This window comes from Octopus sinensis, linkage group LG4, assembly GCF_006345805.1.
Source record: "Octopus sinensis linkage group LG4, ASM634580v1, whole genome shotgun sequence".
NCBI classification, from domain to species: domain Eukaryota; kingdom Metazoa; phylum Mollusca; class Cephalopoda; order Octopoda; family Octopodidae; genus Octopus; species Octopus sinensis.
This window is the reverse complement of record NC_043000.1, coordinates 73,651,044-73,674,443: the sequence shown is the minus strand read 5'-3', so window position 1 is coordinate 73,674,443 and position 23,400 is coordinate 73,651,044. Positions and strand designations below refer to the sequence as shown.

At 33.6% G+C, this 23,400-nt stretch overlaps 1 protein-coding gene across 2 annotated transcripts in view; it reads left to right on the top strand.

Moving 5' to 3' along the window:
* Positions 1-23,070, top strand: part of LOC115210926 (calcium-dependent protein kinase 12) — a 71,959-nt gene extending 48,889 nt beyond the window's left edge. Inside the window, exons 1-4 of one of the 2 annotated variants that reach the window (XM_036502151.1) lie at positions 2,714-2,871; positions 12,172-12,367; positions 16,489-16,583; positions 20,203-23,070. In XM_036502151.1, coding sequence (XP_036358044.1) covers positions 12,230-12,367; positions 16,489-16,583; positions 20,203-20,404 — 435 coding nt within the window. In that variant the 5' untranslated portion in view covers positions 2,714-2,871; positions 12,172-12,229 and the 3' untranslated portion in view covers positions 20,405-23,070. Of the gene's footprint in view, positions 1-2,713; positions 2,872-12,171; positions 12,368-16,488; positions 16,584-20,202 lie in introns of those variants that run through there. The other variant, XM_029779715.2, reaches the window with a different exon arrangement.
* The last annotated feature ends 330 nt before the right edge of the window (positions 23,071-23,400 follow it).

Genomic DNA, 23,400 nt, shown 5'->3' with positions numbered 1-23,400 from the left:
TTGTGTCTCTGGGCCTTTTAATGCAAAATATTGCTTCTCATGAGTTGCATATGAAATGATGGAAATACCAAAAACAAGCTTTCAATTAACAGCAGAACTTTATTCTTTAGCTAAATAAAATTATACAACGAACTAGATTAATACCTCACATAGGAAGTGGGCTGTGGAAAACCATTCATAGCTGGCTTTTCAACCCAGTTGAACTTGGGTTACACATGATTCAACAGGAACAAAAATAATGTGATGTGGCTTCCTGAAAACAAACTCCCCCACTCTGCTAAATGAGAAACTTCATGCATTTATTAACAAAAAATGGCTCAGACGAACATTTAGAATTTGCTGCGTTTGATCTATTGCACAACATGTTTGGATATGCATTCTGTATCCTGTGTAAAACTAGACCAATCCAAATGCCTGATTCAACAAAGTATTTCAGTGTCACATGACTGGTTGCATGACCAATCATTAGAGACTTACATGTGAAGCCCTTTTCAGAGTACCTAAGTCTAAATTAGTCTTGTTATAGAATATATAGTCATAAATCCTCAACACCCCACCCCACCCCACTCTAAATTCTTATGCATCCTTATGCACCACACGTCTCCCCAAGTATTTTTAGATTTTAAATATTTCATGTTGTCCATTCCACATTGTTTTCCTATAGCAGAATCAATTCTACAGCAAAGTCTTTTTTTCGAATCCTGCTCTGAACACAATCACCTTCTCAAACTCCACCTATTACTTCCAGTGTTTAGCACCATTCAGAAGTTTGAGTTTTGGCTTTTTTATTACTCCATATCTCATTTTTTCGCATCTACTTTATGGAAAACTAAGGACTGTAGTATCAGTTCTGCTTACATTGACATTGTTGCAAATGTATTTTAATGTATCAGCAAAGATACATTAAATGAGGATGTTGCATACCACATGTAGCCTACACACTGATAAAATCTGACTAGGGACAGATACACACCATAAACTGATATTAATCACAAATTGAATGAACCCAACAATGTTCTACGATTGTTTTCTTTGTTCATCTCCTTAACTTTCTAGTCCCATCACTTTTGTTACACATTCTTCAGTTTGATAAGTTTGTCTGCTCATGTTATCTTGTCCTCCTAACTTTTGTTATTCAGGTGGGAAAGTCTTTAGTTCAAAATCTCTCAGTCCAACTTGTATGCATGTATAATCTGCACAAATCCTATAGCTCCATATCCAATTTAGAATCTGTCCCCTCAATAGCATACCTCCTTCATTTCATTACTATTATTACTGTTGACTGGATTGTGTGAATAACAGCATCTTCACAATCCTGTCAGCAAGTTTTTCTTCTTTAAACTCCTTTTAAAACTATTTATAGCAGCTGGAGTTTTGTGGGCCATAGTGGTAGTGGTGTATGTGTGGTAATATAATTTAAAAGCAAATTTCTGTTCAACTAAATAACATGAAGGAGCAGCTGCAAGCATGCCATTAACTTTTCGTAATTTTTATGTTCCAATTTACAGATGCTAATGTGATTTTGGGTAAACAGAACAGCTGTGTACTATATCCTTCCATTTTTAGTAGTAGTACAAAATATTGATTTGCTATGAAGTCTGAGAAGTGTATGTCATATAACTACATCTATAAATAAATGCATTCAGGTGAAAACATTAATTAGCATAATGTTCTTTAGATTTTTTTCAAAACACACACACACACATGCACACGTTATGGCTGACAATTATCGAGAATCTGGTGATCTGTATTCCTTCACTAAGATTATTTATTCTTCATTTTCTCAAGTGTACAAGTATATAGGTAGCTATGGGCTGAATAGTTCAAGAATACATGTAGTGAGAAGACTACATAATTCATGAGTGCTTTCTGTACTAGGCTCAACTCCACCCACTTCCCTTTCTCTTTCTCTCTCTCTCTCTCAGAGAAAGGGAGATGTTATTTCTGCTACACAGACTTAGTTTGGATACATTCCATCAATACGTTCTACTTTGGGGTTTTTTACAGTCTGATGGGTTCTCATGCATGCTGTTACAATTTGAAAATTTCCTTATATGAATATTTCATATTTGCTGTAGAAAACCAAGTCCAATCAATTGTGGCAATAAGGAGAACCTGTTGACATGCCTTAGAGAAGGACGACATGCAATGCATTCAATTTTACTTTATAAAATGCAATCATGGCTGTACTTGTTCGAGTGTTGAAAAAAGTCACCTAGTTGGGAACTTCAATGGTTTTAAAACATTGCAAGTGTGACATAAGGGGTAAGAGTGGAAGAAACATGTAAAATAGATATCTTGAACAATTTGTATGCATGCATGTGTGCATGCACACCCACACACACAGTGTATGCATGTGCATGTTTCTATTAAGGCATTATTTATGTTTTATATTAGTAAACCTGTCAGATAAATGAATCTACCATGTAGTCTTCATTTTCCCTCTCATCCTCTTTCCTCTATTTCTCCTCTCACCGTCTCCAGCCACTCACTTTTCTTTCTCTATCCATGTTTCTCAATAAATATATGCATATATGTGTGTGTGGCATAAGTCTGTATGAATGTATATATGTATGAACATGTACACAGCACATCCACTCTATAACTACTCTAGGCTACCTTTCCACTTCTCGTTCCTTTCCCATGTCCCATTCCATACCAGTAACTCTCAGTTATTAATTGAAAAATAGTAGACAAAGGTTGTGAGGCACATAAATATAACAGACTCTAACCACGCCTCCTATGTAGTGGTGGGAGGATTACCTGACTCCTCCTCTCCATCTTTTCCTCCTATACATTATCTATAAAAGGATCTCTTTTAGCTGATTTAGGTCTTACTTCAGTTCGAAGATTGATTTGTCAAAACCTCCGGTAAAGTGCTTTTCATTTCCATTATCTTGTTAGAATTCAAACTGCAGCACTGTTATACAGTACTTGTTGTATTAAGTTTTTATCCTTTTTCTATTTAGATATTGTCTTTTCATCTTTTTTCTTATGAAATTATTTGTAGTTATTACTTTGAGGGGAAGTCTACATGGTTCTTTGATATGCCAGAATTAATAGCCAAAAATACCTTGAATCCATCAACCCCCTTCTATCTAAAAAAAAAGTGGCACATTGTATGAAGAAATCTTAGATATAGTGTCAGAAAAACAGACTGGATTGCCATGGCTGAACTGTGCCATTGATCATAGATTAACTCTTGGTCAGAGAAAATACTGGATGATTTTAGTCATCTTGCCAGTTTCATTTCTTGTTATAGTTATTTTTTTATGAATGTTGTAATACCCTTAGGAAGGGCAACACATGACAATTGATTTACCCATCCCCATATGTCCCTTACATATTGCCATATGTTGTCTAAAATTATTTACAGCAGTACATTACTAATCTTTCTCTTATTTTTCCACTTAATTTCTATCTCTAGCTTAATTAGAAAAGTAAAACTGTCCAATATCTTTCTGAATGGACACTTATGTGGAAAAGGCAACAGGCAGTTACTATAGTGTTCTTTCTTATATGCTATAACAATTACATGCTATAGCAAACTAAAAAGATAAAAATTGAAAAAGGAGGAAAAGCATTGAGTTTTATAAGATATTTTAGTTTTATTGGTGGGACAGCACAAATATATGTGTGTGTATATATATATATATATATATATATATATATACACACACATATATTACTCTTTATCTTATATTAAACTTTTCAATATTTTTTGATAGTTATATTTATTAAAAAAAAAATTAAAATAATAATTATAATAAAAATAAAATAATAAAATATATATATATATACTAGCTTAAGGTGACCCACTCTACGTACGGGTAAGAGTGTGGTTGTTACTTTCTGTTGCTTCCTTTCAGCACATAAAAAGCACCATCCGAACGGAAAGGTCTGCTTCAAGGCAGACAGCAAAACACTAACATTTAAAAGGGACAGACGAACTTGCGAGCTGAATAAAAATAATAAAATATTGGAAACCAAAGTTTGAAGGGATAGAATCTGAGGATAGTAGAGTCACCATGGCTGGCATTTCTTAACAACGGATAGCAATGTATTGACAGTTTAACGGCTGGTGTAAAATTTTGAACTTGATGTAAAAGAAAATTCCTAAACACCAAGTTTTGAAGTGATTCTTTCTCACGACAGTAGACTCACCATGGCAAGCATTCAAAACTTCTTCATCATGGACAGCAACACATTGACGATTAAAAGGCTGGCGCAAATTTTTTAGCTTGATGTAACAGAGAATTCCTAAACACCCACGCCTTTAAATTTTAATCCCCTTCCAGCCCCATTTAGACCCTTTTCACATTTTGGTTAATATAACCTGATTTCATTAGGGTCTACTGGGGCCACATTTTATAAGATGAGGAATTTTGTCCTAGAGGTCACGCCTTTCATTTGAGGAAAAAATAGTTGTCATGCAAACTTGCCAGCACTTTTAACATAGGTGTGCATATTTTCAAGTCAACTGACCACATAATGCACACATTATATATATATGTATATATATGTGTGTGTGTGCACGTATTATATATACAAATGTATACAAATTATTATATATATATATGTATAAATTAAATTAGAGATAAAACCACTAATAGGCAAATCAAACAGTGAAAAACATAAACCAAAACATAAAAATAAAAATATAATATACAAAATATATAAAATATAAAATTGAAAAATTTAAATTATTTAAATTTAAAATTAAAATTATTAATTTATATTTATAATTTTAAAAAAAATATATATAACTATCAAAAAGTATTAAAATGTTTAATATACATAAATACAGATATATACACTTTGTATATATACATTATATATACATATTTATATATAGAACACACACACACATATATAAATTAACCCAATAAATATCCGATTCATAATATTTGTTCTCATGATTGTGTGGTGGTTGTGGCGATGATAATTCTCTCTATGAATGCAGACAGACGTAGAGAGAGAGAGTGTGTGAAAGTGCTGTCGAAGGCGGGAGGAGGGGGAGATATAGAACGCCGTGACACAACGCTATAAAGAGAAAGTGAAGGGGAGTTAGATGCTGTTAAACGACGTTATATATAGAAAGTGATGGGAAGGGAGGAAAGAGAATGAGTGACGGAGGAAGACAGATACATAAAAGAATGAGAGTAGACTTGTCAAAGTGCGTTTTTGGCCCTAGCAACGACACCTTTTAAGATGGGGATTTCTAACGTAGCCCACTGGCATCCTCACCTCATTTTACATGTCCCTGTAAATTTTGGAGTCAATTCGACGGGATCTAGTGGCCTTTAACCCGTTCTCAATGCCAAAACCAGACAAACAAACTTTTCGCATTTCAGATTTATAATATATATATATATATATATATATATATATATATATATATATATATATATATAAATTTATAAGTATAATTAATAACTTAAATAATTTTTTTAATTTTAACTTTAAATTTAAATAATTTAAATTTTGAATTTTATATTTATATATTTTGTATATTATATTATATTAATTAATTTTATTTCTATGTATTAGCTTATGTTTTTCACTGTTTGATTTGCCTAATAGTGGTTTTATCTCTAATTTAATATATATATATACATATATATATATATATATATATATATATATATATATATATATATATATACCGGAGAGTAAACACATAAATGTGAAACAAGGTGGAAAAAAAGAGTACTCAAATACCAGTGGTAGAGTAATATGCTTTATTTTAAGCAGTAGAAAATTCAACAAAATCTGTTACTCTGAGTTTCTCGTTGCAATGTTTATATATAAAGTATATATATATATATATATAAGAAAATAGTAAAGTGTGAAAAAACGACAGAAGGCTTAAATGTTAAAAAATATATATATTTGTGTCAAAATGTCTGGAGAATATTGGAAAAATTTTTTTTCCTTTCCTTAAAATGACATAATTTAAAAAATTTTTAAAGAAATTACCGGTTTCGCGTGTAGCTTTTCAAATTTCTTGTGACGTTATGTTTATATTGCATGGAATTATCGTTGTTTTTTATCCAGGAGATTTCTAAATAAGGGGAGGTAGTGAGTGATTTTTCCGGTGTAGGGGAGATAATCGCTTAAAAATTTTTTTTTTTCCCTTTTCCTTGTTAATTTCTCTGTGTCAGTATGTTCGGATGGTTGAGTCTGGGTTTGTACTTTTCAATGAAGAATGTTTCCTTGTTCAGTCTCATTTGTGTTGATGATCCGAAAGCACATTGGTAAAATGGGAAGATTAAAAATTGTGGCAGTAGTTGCTTTGCGCATTTCTCAATGTGCTCACTAAAAGGTATCATTCTATATTCTGGGAATGCAATCTGTTGTCGATGCAGTGTGCATCTGCGCCTGAGTGATAGTCCCGTGGAACCCACGTAGTCTTGGTGGCAGCCCGAGCATTTAATAACATAAATTATGTTTTCAGAGGCACAAGTAAAGTTAGATTTGATCTTAAATTTCTGTCCCTCTTTAAAGAAGAATTCTGATCCTTCCAATAGGTTAGGACATGTTGCACAGTTCGATCTACCACATTTTTTTACTTTTGCATCCGTAATTTTAGAAGACAATTTTGCCTTTGTGAGAATCTTTTTAAGTGATTTAGGCTGTTTGTAGCTTTTAATGATTTGGTGTATGTTTAGAATTTCCTTTAATTTTGGGTTTTTATGAAGTATTGGTAAATTCTGGGTGATGATGGTGAAGGCTTCTTTGTTTCTGGGGTTGTATGTAGATATGTAAGGTAGTATTTTCGGGGAAGGTGTGTTGTTGTGTTGAACTTTTCTTAAAGTTTCTATGTTGATTTCTGTTGCACGTCTGATCCCATCCTCTATGAGTTGAGCTGGGTAATGTCTGTCAATTAGGGTGTTTTTGAGTTCTTGCAGTCTAAAGTTCCTGGTATTTTGTTCTGACACTATTGTGCATATCCTTCTTGCAAGGTTGAAGGGGATGTTTGTTTTAGTGTGTCTTGGGTGGCATGAATTAAAAAGAAGGTATTGTTTGGCGTCTGTGGCTTATATATTCTTATATTTCTTATATATTCACCCACGTGCTTTACCAAACAAACTTTCTTATCTATATATATATATATATATATATATATATATATATATATATATTATATGTATGTATGTATGTGTGTGTATATATATATATATAATATATATATATATATATATATGTATATGTATATATATGTATATATATATATATATATATATATATATATATATATATATATATATATATATAACGGGAAGCTTTATGAAAATAAACAAAAGACGAAGGCAGGTGGAAACAAACGAACAATTGTATATTAGTATGGCGCTCAGGAAATATAAATAAAACAAGTCTTTAACGTTTCGAGCCTACGCTCTTCAACAGAAAGATACACAGAGAGAGAAAAACACAGAAAGAAGGAGAGAAAAAAAATGCGTGCAGTAGCTAACGAATCAACATGGCGATCTGATTTCGGCCAGAGGTCAAAGATCAAACATGAGATGCGAGAGCGAAATAAGGGAGATAATAGGGTTGATAAATGGGTTGAGGGACCAGCTAAAAGTGCGTGGGAGGGGTCTGGATGTGTGTATGTATAGGGTTGGTGTATGTATTAGTATGTATAAGGGTGTGTGTGTGTGTGTGTGTGTGTGTGTATGAGAGAGAGTATTAGTGCGTAAGATTGGTCTGGACATGCGTATGTATGGGGTTGGTTGTATTATAGATGTAGTAGTATGTATTAGTACGTATTGGTATGTATAGGTATGTGGGTGTGTGTGTGTGAGAGAGTATAAGTGCGTATGCGGGGTCTGGACGTGTGTATGTATAGGGTTGGTGTAAGTATTAGTATGTACTAGTATGTATTAGTACGTATTAGTATGTATTAGTTGGTGTGTGTATTAGTATGGCACATCATATGTGATGTGATGTGTAAAGTCAGTGGTGTAGTGAGGAGAAGAGGGGGAGGGGGAGGGGAAGAGGGGGAGGGGGAAGAGGGGGAGGGGGAAGAGGGGGAGAGAAGGGGAGGGGAAGAAGAGGGGGAGGAGAAGAGGGAAGAGGAGAGGAAGGGGGAGAAGGAAGGGGAGGAGGGGGATGAAGGAGGAAAGAGAGAGAGGGGGAGAGAGGGAGTGAGGGAGCAGAGGAAGGGGAAGAGGGAGGGAGAAATATATATATATATATATATGTATATATATGTATATATATATATATATATATATGTCTGGCTTAGGGACAGCAGCTAAATTTAACTTAAATCACACCATACTATCTTAAAAGGAGAACAACGTAGTCTCTGTATAAAATGACAGAATGGTTCTGACTGTATTGGCTTTGATTATAGGGCTGTCCAAACAGAGCTGACCTGGAGCCAAACAACCATGAAGATCTTGTAGAAAGTAATAAAACCATTAATCCACCTCATCTGCAATATATTATTTATATTTTGGTCAACTCCTGATAGATGAAAAGTAAAATTGTCTTTCACAGCACTGGAACTTAAAATGAATGGAACAAAATTCAAAGTTGTATGACATTTCAGCCCAATGTTCAACACTTTAGTCATCCTTAAAGAAAAATAACAATATTTATGACAATATTTTATGGGATGATCCCAGATTGCTGGAAAGTGAAAAATTATAACTCAGAGTTATCCAGAAATGGGGTAAATCAGCTGCTTATAAAATTTATGAATAACTTTAATCATTAAAAATACAACTCATAGAAGTATAACAAAATAACAAAAATTAGTCAAAAAGACAAACATTCTCTCAATTAAATTCCTCAATAAGGAATATTTAAGGCAACCCAAAACATTCACACCATTATTGCAGGTGATCATGAGGCCAAGGGGCCGGAACATGTAGACTCCCTCTCTTTCTCGTCAGCTTTATGGGACAGGGATTTAAATGTGCTATTCTTTTATCAGCTCTTAGTCACCAACAACCTTCCCATGTTGATTGCATTCAGTATTCTGAATTACTAAAATTTACATAAGGCCACACAGCTATAGTAAAATTACAATCACAATCATTCAAGCAGACAGTCAAACCTCTAGCAACAATCCTCCCCATACTTTGATCAGCCATGTCCATTCACCTCCCTCTTAATTCCATTTTGGCACTATATCAAATGCCCATCCTATGTCCTCCCTCATGTCCTTTTCATTTATCCAGAATGCTGCTGTCTAAATTCAAGTTTTGGAATCAGCAATTTTGATGACAGCTGTGACTGTGTCAACTATTACATTGTGTTTGTGTTTTTCATGTGTGTTTGTGTGTAAGGTGTATAATAGGAAGCGAAAACACAAACATAAAAGTGACATAGAAAACAAAGAGGTACATATACAGATGAATCCTATATTAATTCTAACATTTTCTGCAGTAACCAAGGTTTGATTTAAATATTGTATTTTAGTAGAGTAAAACATACTATTATAATCCTTTATATTATATCAAGTAGAATTAAAATCTTCGGTTTCACAATCATACAGTTCTTCTGAATATTTTGTTATGTTGGCTTAGTGGGGAGAGGAAATGCAGTGTCCATGATCTTTGTCAAGGCTTTCAAGACTAGTGAATGAAACTTGCCCTCAAGCCATAGACCTGGCCTGAATGTTTCCAAAGGAATAGGCTCTGCTAAAGACACCTATGGGCCAAACAGAGGTGTTAAACCAGATCAAGATGGATTTTATGAAATTAAGTAGTAATAATCAAGATTAGAAATGAACACACACTTTTAAGCTGAATATTTTTTTTCTGATGCTTTTTATATGTACACAAGGGGAGTGGGAAAATAAAATTTTACAAGCATATTTGCCTCATTTATCATCAATATAGTGAAAATTGTTATTTATATTAAATCTACATTAACTGTATTATATGTCAGGGGCTAAGCACGATTCATATTGATTTCTTGTAGGTTTCTAAATTCCTAGACTTGGTATTGTTTTTTCTTTTCCCACAATGTTAAGCAGTAATAAATAGTTCAAACTGAAAATTAAGTGAATTAACTTCACCAAATTCTCCCTATCCCTTTTCAGTCTTATAGGGCTTAAGAAGGGGTATTCAGACTGACAAAAAACATAAATAAAAACTCTATTGGAGTTAATAATGAAATGTAGCACTCCTCTTTTATGTTTTCCTTTAATTTTGAATCTTCTGACTGGCTCCACTGGAAGGCTTCACTCATCACTCATTTAATGGAAAGCAAATTGGTTTGTTGGTGTTCCTCATTCTCCAAGCTATATCTACAAATGTAATTTGAGTCAAACACTGTAGGCTGCATTCAACTTGTAATCTCTGCCAGTCTGAAGTACACTACTTGATTCTACCTAGTCTTTTGTCAAAACACCTAATTTTCAAATCACTCATACACTTGTTTACTTCCTTGAACAAACTTGGGCATGGAAGGTAGTGGATTAAAAGAAACTGCAGATCACCAGACCAAATGCCTTACAGTATTTACTTTCATTCCTCTATATTTGGGGTTCAAATTTCACCTCTGTTCATTTTTGCCTATTCTTCTTCTGAGATCATAAAATATTTACTCTTACTCTTTTACTTGTTTCAGTCATTTGACTGCAGCCATGCTGGAGCACCGCCTTTAGTCGAGCAAATTGACCCCAGGACTTATTCTTTGGAAGCCTAGTACTTATTCTATCGGTCTCTTTTGCCAAACCACTAAGTTACAGAGATGTAAACACACCAGCATCGGTTGTCAAGTGATGTTGGGGGACAAACACAGACACAAACATATGCACACACATACATATATATGACAGGCTTCTTTCAGTTTCCATCTACCAAATCCACTCACAAGGCTGTTGTTGGCCTGAGGCTATAGCAGAAGACACTTGCTCATGGTGCCACACAGTGGAAATGAACCCGGAACCATGTGGTTGGTAAGCAAGCTACTTACCACACAGCCACTCCTGCACCTATGATTTTTTAAAAACTTCATCAAGTGACACTCATTTTCAAAGAGGCCATACTTGACTGAATTGCCCTGTCTGCCATACTTGACTAATACTTATTTTCTTAACTTTGGGGAGATTTGAATACTGATGCTTTTAGTTCAGCAATTTTACCATCCATCACTCTGTTCTTTCTTTTTCTGTCACTTAAAATTGGTTATTTAACCCTTTCGTTACTGTATTTATTTTGAGATGCTCTGTGTTTCTTTCAATTACTTTAAATATAATAAAGAATTTAGTAAAATAACTTAGTTATCATTAAGCTAGTATTACAAACATAAATTGAGACTAAGGTTTGGTGGAAGATTTTAATTCAAAACTTATGAAAATAAGACATTTGAACTCAGAGCCAGAGCCGGTTTTGGCCAGGTTGGTAACGAAAAGCAGACAGCTAGTCTGCCAAAAATCCTCTTTCATGCACAATTTCCATTCAGGGTTAGAATTATCCTTATAAACAGAACACACATTAGTTGGTGAGAAACTGTCAGATTGATCCTATCACAGTTCTTAATCTTTCTCTTCTTTCTCACTCTCTCCCTTTACCCCACTCTATTAAAGCTGATGAGACAGTTTTACCAACATTACTTATACCAATAATTTTATATCATATTTAATGATGCATGACAAGTGAATAATCAGTAAAGTATCACCTGTGTTTGATAAAATATTATTAACAATACACTGAGTTGTTGCTTTCAGGTTTTTATTGTCTACTACTGAAAACATTTTATATATTTTTTCAAGTTTGTGTTTATGCATGTGTTCACAATCATGTCTATTTGGGTTTCTTAACCATATACATCTTAACATCTTACCCTTTCCTTTCTTTTTGTTTCTCACTTTGCCTCTTTCTTTCTTCCCATACACTTTCAACACCATGTCTTTTTTTCTCTTCCTCTCAATATATAATTCTATCTTCACACTCTTTCCAAGTGACTAACTATCATTCTCATTGCTTTGTTGTTTCTTTCTTTCTTCACTTTCAATTCTACAACCAATACATATCTAATTTTTCAGCCTTTAGCTGTCATAACTCATAAACCTACTCAATTTGTCAAGTTTAGTAACTGATCTTCGTCTGTGAACATGATTATTGTAGCTTTAGTTAAATGTTCTAGTTGATATTTGATATTACCCCCTCCATTTTGATGTATACTTTAATTTTTCTTTTTCTCTAGGCTCTTGAGAAGGACACCTCTGACGAAACCTCACTTGGTTAGCTCAGTAGCACCAAAGATGGCTAAACCCCCACCAGTTGATGTTTATCTTCAGGCAGAGTTTCAGTCTATGGACACTAACAAACATGGTTTCTTAACTCCCACTGAGTTTGCAAACCTTATGGTGTATCTTGGTTGTAATAACAGACTGCTAGAGGTAATAAAATGTCTTACTATTTTCCTCTTTGTTTCTAATACAGAAATTAAGAACTGCAGATGACCAGTTGAATGTTTCAGTAGTTTGTATCCCAGCTGTGGTTCTGTGATGCCTCCATTGACAAAATATTCTCTCAATACTCCAGATCTATTGGGGCTGATGTAATTAACTAGTCCCTCCCCATAAATTTTTAGGCCTTGTGGCTATAGTAGAGATTATAATTATAAGTAGTCCTACTTTTATTATATATATTTTTCTACACAATCAAGCACAGTTCTGTGTGCCTTGGTTATGTACAGTGTTTTTGATTTTGGTTTTGTTTATTATTGTAAGCACTCTATGTAATGTGCATATTTCCTTGTATTACTATTTTCTGTTGTATATTTTTCTAAAGCTTGGGGTTTCTGTTATGCATGTCAGCTGCTTTGGGAGAGATAAAAAAGAAAAACATGCAATCATTATAAGGATTGCCTCTATTTACAGCCTCCACATTCAGTTTTGTTCTATTTCCAGATTTTTGTATTTGAATAATTACTCCATTTCTTTGAGAGATAAATTATTTGTTGGGATTGAGACATTAATTTTGAGGTAGTTCTTTTCCTGATGCTTCCTTAATAAGAATATTTGACGCATTATCCTTGATCTTTCTCTCTGTATATATTGACATGTCCCAGAGTACAACCACTTTGTCGTTCTCAGAGACCCTTTCTGATGTATGCTTATACAAATTCTTTTCTATTAGTATTTCATAATGATATTATGTCTAATATTGAGCAGCTAGAGATGATCTCTACATTCTAATGTAATTCTGCTTCATTATATACTTTTTGTGTTTTCTGGTGAGGAAGCTTTGATCCTGTTCCAATATCAAGAAGCTTTCAGGGCTTTAAACTGTGTGCTTCTCAGTCAGTGTTGCAATTTTTCCTTGCCTTTTTTCAACTTTTTTGGCTTTTCCAGATTGTGACTGCATAAGGGTTTTTCTGGTCACCACTATTTCATGGCATTCTATGGTTCCATATTTAGCTTCGATTTTAGCTTTATTACAGTTTCTGTTGTTTCTCCTTTTTCCTTAACTCACTGATTTTGTATTTGTTGATTTCTTTGAGGACAGAAAGGTAGCGAGCTGGCAGAATTGTTAGCATGCTAGACGAAATGCTTAGTGGTATTTCACTTGTCACTATGTTCTGAGTTCAAATTCCACTGAGGCTAACTTTATCTTTCATCCATTTGGGGTTGATAAATTAAGTACCAGTTGAGTACTAGGGGTCGATGTAATTGACAAGCCCCCTCCCCCAAATTTCAGACCTTGTGCCTATAATAGAAAGGATTTCCTTGAGGACAGAAAAGAATTTTTCTTTCATTCATGCTTTAAAGCTTTTTGTATAAAATTTCCTTATATAAATTTCCCTTTGTATAAAATTTCCTTACTTGATATTTGTGTCATCATCATCATCATGGTTTAATATCTGCCTTCCATGCTAGCATGGGTGGTACAGTTTTACTAGAGCCTGCACCCGACTTCTGTGACTGTTTTGGCAGAATTTTTAAAGGTGGATGCTTTTCCTAACATCAACCACTCAGCAGAGTGGATTTAGTGCTTTTTACATGGCACAAGCATAAGCTAGGTCAGTTTTGCCAAGGTTTTTACAGCTAGATGCCCTTCTGAACACCAACTACTTTACAGTGTGGTTTGGGTGCTTTTAAGTGGCACCTGCACTGACACGGTCACCAAGTACTTGCTAGACAAAAAAAAAACAAACAAAAAATTTCAAGAGGAGAGGAGGCATTGGAGGAGGTGATCTTGTGTTGGATGATGAAAAGGTTATAGTGAGACAGATACAGGTGTCTTGCTGTAGAGGAAATTCAAAGTTACCCAGCCGGAGAGAGAAAGATCAGGAATGAAGACAACCTAAGGGAAGTGAAGGAGAAGGAGAGAAAGTGGGAGACAGCAGGATAGATGGTAGCAAAATGCTGGGCATACTCACAAGGAACAGGGATCAGAATATAAATGTGATGGTTGAGTAAAGGAAGAGAGAGATATAGGAAGAGTAAAGGAAGAGAGAGGTGGCAAGTGCAGGGCATACCCTTGATGTTCAAATGCCATAATATAAGTGGCAGGATATTGCGAAGGAAGTGTGGTTAAAGAATGTGAGTAAGTGGTGAAAGACCTAGTCTTATATTTCTGAATCTGTCCTAAAAAGAACACACCAACTAAGAAAGGCTCCAGTAAGCTTCCAAAATATCAGTCACAATCAGAGAAAGGAGTTTCCTTTACTGGACACTGCTGGAGAAGTAAGGAAGAGCTGGTCAGTGATATCCAACTTGGACTCCTCTACATGTTCATAATCATGTTGCATGTTGGTTGCCCTGTGAAAACATTCTTTGATCAGGTAACAGATGTTGTCAATAAGAACTATTAAATGCCTTGGAAGACAGATAGGTGGAGAATCATCATACAAATCTGATCGAGTTTGACTGATGATAGTAATAAATACTTTTTTAATGCTTTTCTATCTTCTGTTCAGCTTTACTAGTTTGCTTTGCATCCAGTTGAGAATATAACTAACTTATTAGAGCAGCTAAAGTATTGATACTAAATACATTGTTTTTCATTTAGCTGTTTTATGTATTAATCTAATACATTTATAATGATGCTTCCTACTATTTTCTCTCAGTTGTGTACATTGTACATTGTCAAGTTCATTCATTCCTAAGTATTTCTATACCTTTCGTTAGTCTATATTGTTCTGAATCTTTCTATCCTTAAGGTTGTCTTGGCACATTTTTCTATATAAATTTCCATGGCAAATTCTTGTACTAACTGCTCTTGCCATTGAATTGATGCTGTATTGGTTTCTATTTTATTTTTATGAAGTTCTCAGTAAAATCATTCTGGGTTGGAATAAAACTGTTTTTGTTCATAGAATTCTTTGTAATTAGATGAAGCTGCATTGTTTCAGGCATTCTTTTATTTAATGCTTCATTTCTGTAGTATTTGTTTTTCTTTGTTTCAGTTTTGTTGCATCACTTTCTTACTGATTTTGCCGAGGACTGAGAAATCTTTTCTATTTTCTATCTTTTAATGTATATATGTTTCTCATGTTTTGGTTCTTATATTCCTGTTTCTGTAGTTCTGTACTTTCCTTCTTAACAAATGGCTATTGCATGTATCATCTAAACTAATGATGTTAATTTTGTTAGCTTCCTTTAAGTCTGTGATGGTTAAGTTTGCATTCATTATTGTATTTATTGACTTTTATCTTCAGAAGGGATTTTTTTGAAACCCATATGAAGGTCTTCTGCTTTTTGTAATTTTTTAATTATTCCCAACTTTAGACTATCATGGATTATCATTGAAACTTTCTATTCTAAAATTTAGGCTTTATCCTGTTTGGTTATTACTTCATTAACATGTTCTCCATATGTTAGATTTATTTTTGCAGCCTGCATTCTCAAGACTTTTATTTTGTTCTTTGTGTTCATTATTATTCCAGGCAATAACTAGGTTGATGCAATCAACCCTTCCCACTAAAATTGCTGGCCTTGTGCTGAAATTTGAAACCAATATTATCTGGGTAGAGGATTGTTAGAATTGATAGAGCTTTGGGAAAAATGCCTTTTGACATTTCTTCTGATTCATTTACTTCGGCAAAATTAATCTCATTGAGATTTGAACTTTCTTTTAAGGTCAATAAAATAATGTACCAGTCTAAAAACTGGGATTGATGATACTAAGCTTCTCGCTTCAAAATTGCAGGCCTTGTGCTTAAGAATAAAAACTATTATTGATATTTTGCCTTTTACCCTTTCTGAGTTGATAAAATAGGTACCAGTCAAGTGCTGGACTTATTATAATCAACTAGCCCCCTTTCACAAAATTGCAAGCCTTGTGCCTATAGTAGAAAAGATTATTATCTGGCCTGTGGGTTGGTATGATCAGAAGTGTGATAGACGAAATATTTTGCAACATTTAGTTGTGAAATCCTTACGTTCATCCTTCCAGAATTGATAGGATAAGTGCCATTTGAATATTAGAGTGGACCAAATTCTCTATACTCCACCACTCATAACTGAGGCCTCATGTTTAAATAAAAAATTTTTACTATTATTTTCTGTTGTAGAAACTTATGGAAGATATTGATCCTGATAAGGATGCAAAAATTCAAGAAAAGGATTTCATCATTTACATGCACAAATATCCTGGATTGATTAAGAAGTATGTCACTTTTCTTTTTATAATAATCATCATTTTAATGTTCACTTTTCCATGCATCCACAAGTTGGACAAAGTTTATTGAGGCAAATTTTTTGACCTTCCTGTCTGCATTTCTTACCTCTCTCCAAGCTAGGTAATAGTTCCCTATAGCCAGACACATTTTTGCATAATATTGGAAATGGACAACACTGCTTAGATGACAATGACCCTCATTTACAATGATCATGTGTTGTCAAGACAAGATCATTCATACACACACACATTTGACTGGCTTCTTTCAATTTCTGTCTACCAAATTCACTCACAAAGCTTTTTTTTATTTTTGGCTTGCCCAAAGCTATAGTAGAAAGACTCTTGTCCAAAGTGCCACATGGTGGGACTGAACCCAAAATCATGTGGTTAAGAAGCAAATTTAACCACCCAGCCATGCCTGCACCTATACCACACCTATTTTGAAATATATCTATACATATGCAATAAAATGTATGTCCATCTGTATTGAATTTTTGTATCTGTGTGTGTATGTGTGTGGAATATATAGCTATCATAAGACAATGTACCTCAGAATAAATTTCATTTATCAAAATAATAATCATTAGAATCTTTATATTTTTGCTGACAAGAAACAAGTTTGTTTATTCTGGTAGTAAAAAATTCTCAAGCCCAAGAGCCAATGACTTATTCAATGGTACCACAGTGCAAAAGAAGCACAGATTAGACATTACAACAGTGATGTTTTTTGTTGTTTTTTTTAATATTTTAGTTTGTTGACTTTTTGTTCTTCCAGTGAGGTGCAAATGTCACCATCTACTTCTGGAAGCTTTCAAGCTGTTCTGCCATCTTTGCTTATAGGCATAATCATAGTTAAATAGATTTTATTCCAAAAGAATTACAATTATTTTTGCACCAACATAAACATCAGAGGAAACAACACAAGATAAGCACCATGGCATATTGTTGCATCATACCAAAATTTCTTTTGAAACTTTGAAGAACTTTACCCACCATTCTCTCATAAAAACCCATGTCTCTACAAGCCATTGAAGAAAATTCTGTGGGCATTCAACTTGCTAGAAATAGTAGCTAAACCTTCCTCAAATTATACCTTACTCTCTTGAAAACAAAACAACAAAAAAGACACTTTAAATAATGTTATTCTAGGTTCACTGTTTGAAGGAAAAATCAGGATGTTCAGGGTTTGAAAGTCTTTAATTATCGATATTCTCAATCAGATCTGAGTTAGGTATAAACAACAACTCCACATAATACTTCCATACTACTTAGATCAATATATTAGACAGTGTGCAAAACTAGTGTCTTGATAGTGAATATATTGATCTAAGTAATATGAAAGGCTATGATATTCAAACCTAATAATTAATATTATGTGGGGTTTAGACCTAACTCAGACCTCACTGAGAATATCAATGATTGGAAGACTTTCAAACCTTGAACATCCTATTTTTCCTTCAAACATGATTTTTCAATGTTTCTTTCAAATAAGATATATATTTTGACCAGGATTGCTATCATAATTACTCCCACCACCTTTTTTTCTCTTGGTGTAAACATATGTTTGCTAAATTTGTTTTTAGAATTAACAAGTAAAAAATGTTACAAAACTACAGATTCTTATAGGTAGTCTAAATCATCATTCTTGTACATTTATATTATGGTTGTACTTTCTGTTATAATTAGACAGTGCTTAAAATGTTAGGGTTTTTTTTTTGTTGTATAATACAAACTGGTTTCTAGATTTCAAAAATTATACTGACTTTAACTTAAGTTCTCTCAAACAAAATTCTTAAGCCTATTTTTGAGCCAATGATCTCTACACATTCAACCTGCTAGAAATAGCAAACTAATCTTTACCAAATGACACTCTACTGTTTTAAACAAAAAGGGGGACACAGTGGATAATGTTGTTGAAGATTTCCTTCATTTCTGTTCTGAGATGTGCTACTTATTTGATAAATTACATACTAGTCAAGTTTTGGGGTTGATTTTTATTCTGTCTCTCCCACTCTCTCTGTTTATTTCCGTTATTAACTTCTATAATTTCTCTCAGAATAGCTAGGTTACACAGTGAGAAGAGCTTTTGGAGACCAAAGTATCTTTCTTTTCTAGATGGTAAAGGGCTGAGTGAGCGGTTGTTTGGACCTTAAGTCTGCTCTGTTTGAGTCAACCTATGATCAACTACAACTTTCTGGCCATTCCCAACCCCTAGGTACAATGAGACCAGTTAATACTGGAGTAGTATAATTAACTATATCCCTAACCTATTCAGAAAACAGTTATCCCAATAGATTCTTATGAGCACTGCCCAAGCTAGTTTAAGCCATTATTTGATTAGTAGCATAAAAGATTGCTAACTGCTCACTCAGCCCTTTACCATCGAGAAAAAAAGATACTTTGGTACCCAAACGTCCTTCTCACTGTATAACCTAGCTATTCTGAGAGAAATTATAGAAGTTAATAATGGAAATAAACAAAGAGAGTGGGAGAGACAGAATAAAAATCAACCCCAAAACTTGACTAGTATGTAATTAATCAATCCCATAAAAATGGAAAGTAAAGTTGACCTTGTTGGAATTTGAACTCGGAGCTCAGACAACCAGAACAAACACCACAACACCAATACTCTAAAGACAGGTAATTCACAGCTTTAGTTGAAGATTCACGCCGGAGACATCTGCAATACTGTTGGAATAAAGATGGTTGAAGAATTGAAATGCTTTCAAAGTTTTGCTTGTTATGTGTCTTACAAAAGACAATTTACTCAAGTTCCTTTTACATTCTGAGTTCAAATCCCTTCCCCTGTCAACTTTGCCATTCAACTTTCTGGAGTGGTTGTTGTTGTTTGGACCTTAAGTCTGCTCTGCTTGAGTCAACCTATGATCAACTACAACTTTCTGGCCATTCCCAACCCCTTGTAACAATGAGACCAGTTAATACTGGTGCAGTATATTTAACTATATCCTTAGTCTAAAGTCTTTTATCTGTATTTGAAATCAATATGTTTAGTACGAAATTTTTCCACTATTCAGAAAACAGTTATCCCAATAGATTCTTATGATCACTGCCCAAGCTAGTTGAAATCATTAAACTAGTGTGTCCAAGTTGTTTATCCACCAAGTTAGCTCAAATCAAAGGCATTCTAGCTATTATCATACTGTCTTTTTAGGGAGAGTCTATGTCCATGTTATCCAGTAAGTCCTTTATCAAATCTATCATCTTTATAAATTTATCATCTTTGTAGTAAGGATTAGAGAATCTTTTTATTATCAGAGGCAAACTATAAGTGTAAAATAACGTGTGGAGCCCAGAAAAATACCCTTGTTTTATAAATTCATGTTGAATAACTTACATTAAATTACTCTTTTGGTTTTAAGGTTCCACTCATATGGATTTTAGAGTTTTCATCAGTGAATGCTTTCAAATTTGTATGCAGTAAAACTTTTGCTCACAGGTATAGAATTCTGAGCCCTCAGATGTAGTGATTCCTTAGATAAGCTGTTGATTAAAGCATAGTAGCTGTAATAACATTTGATTTGTTATTAATCTGTATTCAAATTTTTCCAAATTTATATATATTTTATTTATTTAAATTTGTCAACAGCACCAACATCATTCGTGGATTATTTCAGAAGTTTGATAAAGACAACAGTGGTTCAGCACTGAAAACAGATGTTGTTGCTGATCTGAAAGAAATGGGCATTTACAATGATAAAATTCATTCTAAAATTGAAGCTATGGACCATAACAAAGATGGCAACATTTCTTACAGAGATTTCCTTAGGATCTACCTCTCTGGAAAATAAACTCACTTTTCTTATTTTTTTCTGTTTTTGCCATTTCATTCTTATCTATATTAACCAGTCTTCATTATATTTGGTATGTCTGGAGTATTCTCAACTTAAAAATAGTACACAATTTAATGTTTCTCTGTTCATATGAAATTAAGCCTCTCTGCATGTACAAGAAATTAGTCTTCTAATTGACATTGAATTGGTAGAATTAGAACATTGAATGCCTCTAAGTATTTAATCACACCTCCTTATGTTGTTAGTTTAAATCCCATTGAAAGCAACTTTGCATTTCATCCTTCAAGAATATATAAAAGAAGCACCGATTAAGTACCATGTCAATTTTAATATTAATGAAATGCCTAAGCTTAATAAAGTATGTAAGATAAACAAACTCTACTTGTTTCAAATAGCTGGAAAATCTCTCTCAAATGATATGCTTTTGGGCCTAAGTCTATTGGGGCTAACACCTAACTGATTATAGATTTTTCATTTCATCATCACCCCTGAACCTTTTTGGAAAACCTCTGAGTCTAAAAGGAGGAAGTCTAAATGCTTGCAACAGTGTGTATTCCTCTGGAGGCACCCAAGTTCTAATCGAGTTGTGTTACACCAGACAACAGATGAGTCTACAATTTAGATCTCAAATTTATTAAATGATACCATAACTATCAAGTCAAAACTCTCTGTTCTTTCTCCATAGAAGATCCTGATTTTGATATATAATTATTAATAATAGCAATAGAAACCATTAAATCAAACTTCCTTACATTTTTTTTTAGTAATCTGAATCCCTATACTATAGTTTGAATTAATCCATATTTTCAACAGATTTTACTGCAGCACCAGTTGCATCTCTGTGTACTGCATTATTTTTTGGTAATGTTTGTGCACTACATCTTTTTACCATTATTGTTGGGGTTTTGTTGCTTTGTCTGTATAGGGTATATGCAATGTGAATTGTATAATGGTGAGTTTCTCCTATGTACTGTGATTGGTTTACATTTGACTGCTAGGTGATAATTGGACAGTGTATTTGCTGTGTTGTTTGTTATATTAATGAACTGGTGTAACAGTGTTAGGTATCAAATATGTAAGAGTAGGGGTTGTGGTATTTTATTTAATGTTGATTGGGTAGAAAATGTTATTAATTAATAATAATCGGTAGAGTATGTTGTATGTGTTATTTTATTTGATGGATATGTTACAGCATATGTATTGCCTGCAGAGTGCATAGTTTGATCTGTGCTATTGAATTGAAAGTGTCTTATATAAGATATGGAACGTGTACGATGTTGTGATCCTTGACATATTTTGTTTTGTTATATGTTTTATCATATCTAGTCTGCTATTTTTACTCTCATGGCCCATAAGCTGTGCATTTCAATTTTGAGATCCTTGTACTTTGACATTTTCTCCAACAATGCCTACTGGGCACTGGCCAGAAGGGATTGAAATGTTTATCAAAGTGGAAACTAGTTGTATACTGATAGACATTTCATTCCAGTCCTTGATCTCCTTGTCAGTTTAGACAACAGTCCCAGATAATTGAACCAAATCTTTTTAGTACATGTTTATACCACGTCTAAGTGTCAGCATATTACCCTGGTGGATATAACTGCCAGCTCAATCATGTCTGTGTATATCCTCAGACTTGACAACTGGATGTGATCTTGTCAACTGTCTCATTGTACATGTTGTGTAATTTTGTCCTTGATAGTACTGTTTTCATAATTTTATTTTTGTAGTTGTTAGTGACTGTGCTATTTTTGACTTTTGCTCTGAATGACTTCTTCTCTGAGTCTTACTGTCCATGTGATATTTCTCTCCTTCTTTATCTCTATTATATTTTGGAGAGTCATTTTAATTTTGTCTTTGTTTTTTTTAATCAACTTTGAAATGTTGTCATTCAGTCAAACATAGTTTCCTGTTTTTTCAGCAAAGCTCTTCAATTAACATTGCTTCAAGTTTATTGTATTGAAGCTGTAGTTTATAACTAGGATGGCTAGTGCATTTATGCCTGCCATCTTATGTTTACATTGTGTTCAATTTGTAATATTAGTCTGATTCTTTTATAGCACACTTATAGTTTTCTTTTATATTTTTGTAAGGGTGATCCTGATATAATTTTTTAAATTTCAGTGTCTCTAACAATTTTTGCTTATTTGCCTTTATAATAGCTTTGTTACATTTATTTAATCACAAACTCATTTTTATGTCTTTATTATTATTATGCTGGGTGGTGGATTGATAGAATTATTAGTGTCAGAAAAGTTCTTTGCAAACTTTGTTTTGGCTCTTAACTGTTGGTCTTGAATCCTACCAAGGTCAACTTTTCCTTTAATCCCTCTGGAGTGAATAAAATAAAGTACTGGGGTCAATTTAATCAGCTGACCCCACCCTCCTCAGAAGTACTGATCTTGAGCCTAAATTAGAAACAATTGTTATTGCCAAGCCCATGTATTTTAAATATCATTGAAGTGAAAGGAATGGCACTGAACTAAATATATTGCAATTATTTGGTTATATCCCAAATTCTTCTGAGTTCAAATTCAGAAGGTTGACTGTATTTGCCTGCCCCAAACATGTGACTGTGTTTCTATTAGAAGCCTTCATTTAAATTTAGGAGTTGTTTTTTATATACTAATTTTGTTTTATGAAATAAAATGTCAGAAGTTTAACCTGAATGTTTCCTGTGTTCACTTCATTATATTTTTCCACGATGTATGACATCTTACAATTTCTTTGCACTGAAAATAGATTGTAACCTGCCAGGAATTCTTCTGTTTATATAAATGCTGGTCCAAAATATGAGATGTGCACTCAACACTTGCTTTCATCACTGGTCCTTATTCATAGCAGAGTAGTATGCCATAGCAAGTGTACCTCATCATTGACTCAGCTGGTGAAAAATATTATCTTCCTATGTATGCCCTTCCAGTTCTCTTTCACAATACAGACATCAACTTAGAAACTTTTACTGTCCATGTATCCCTTAAACATGCAAGCTG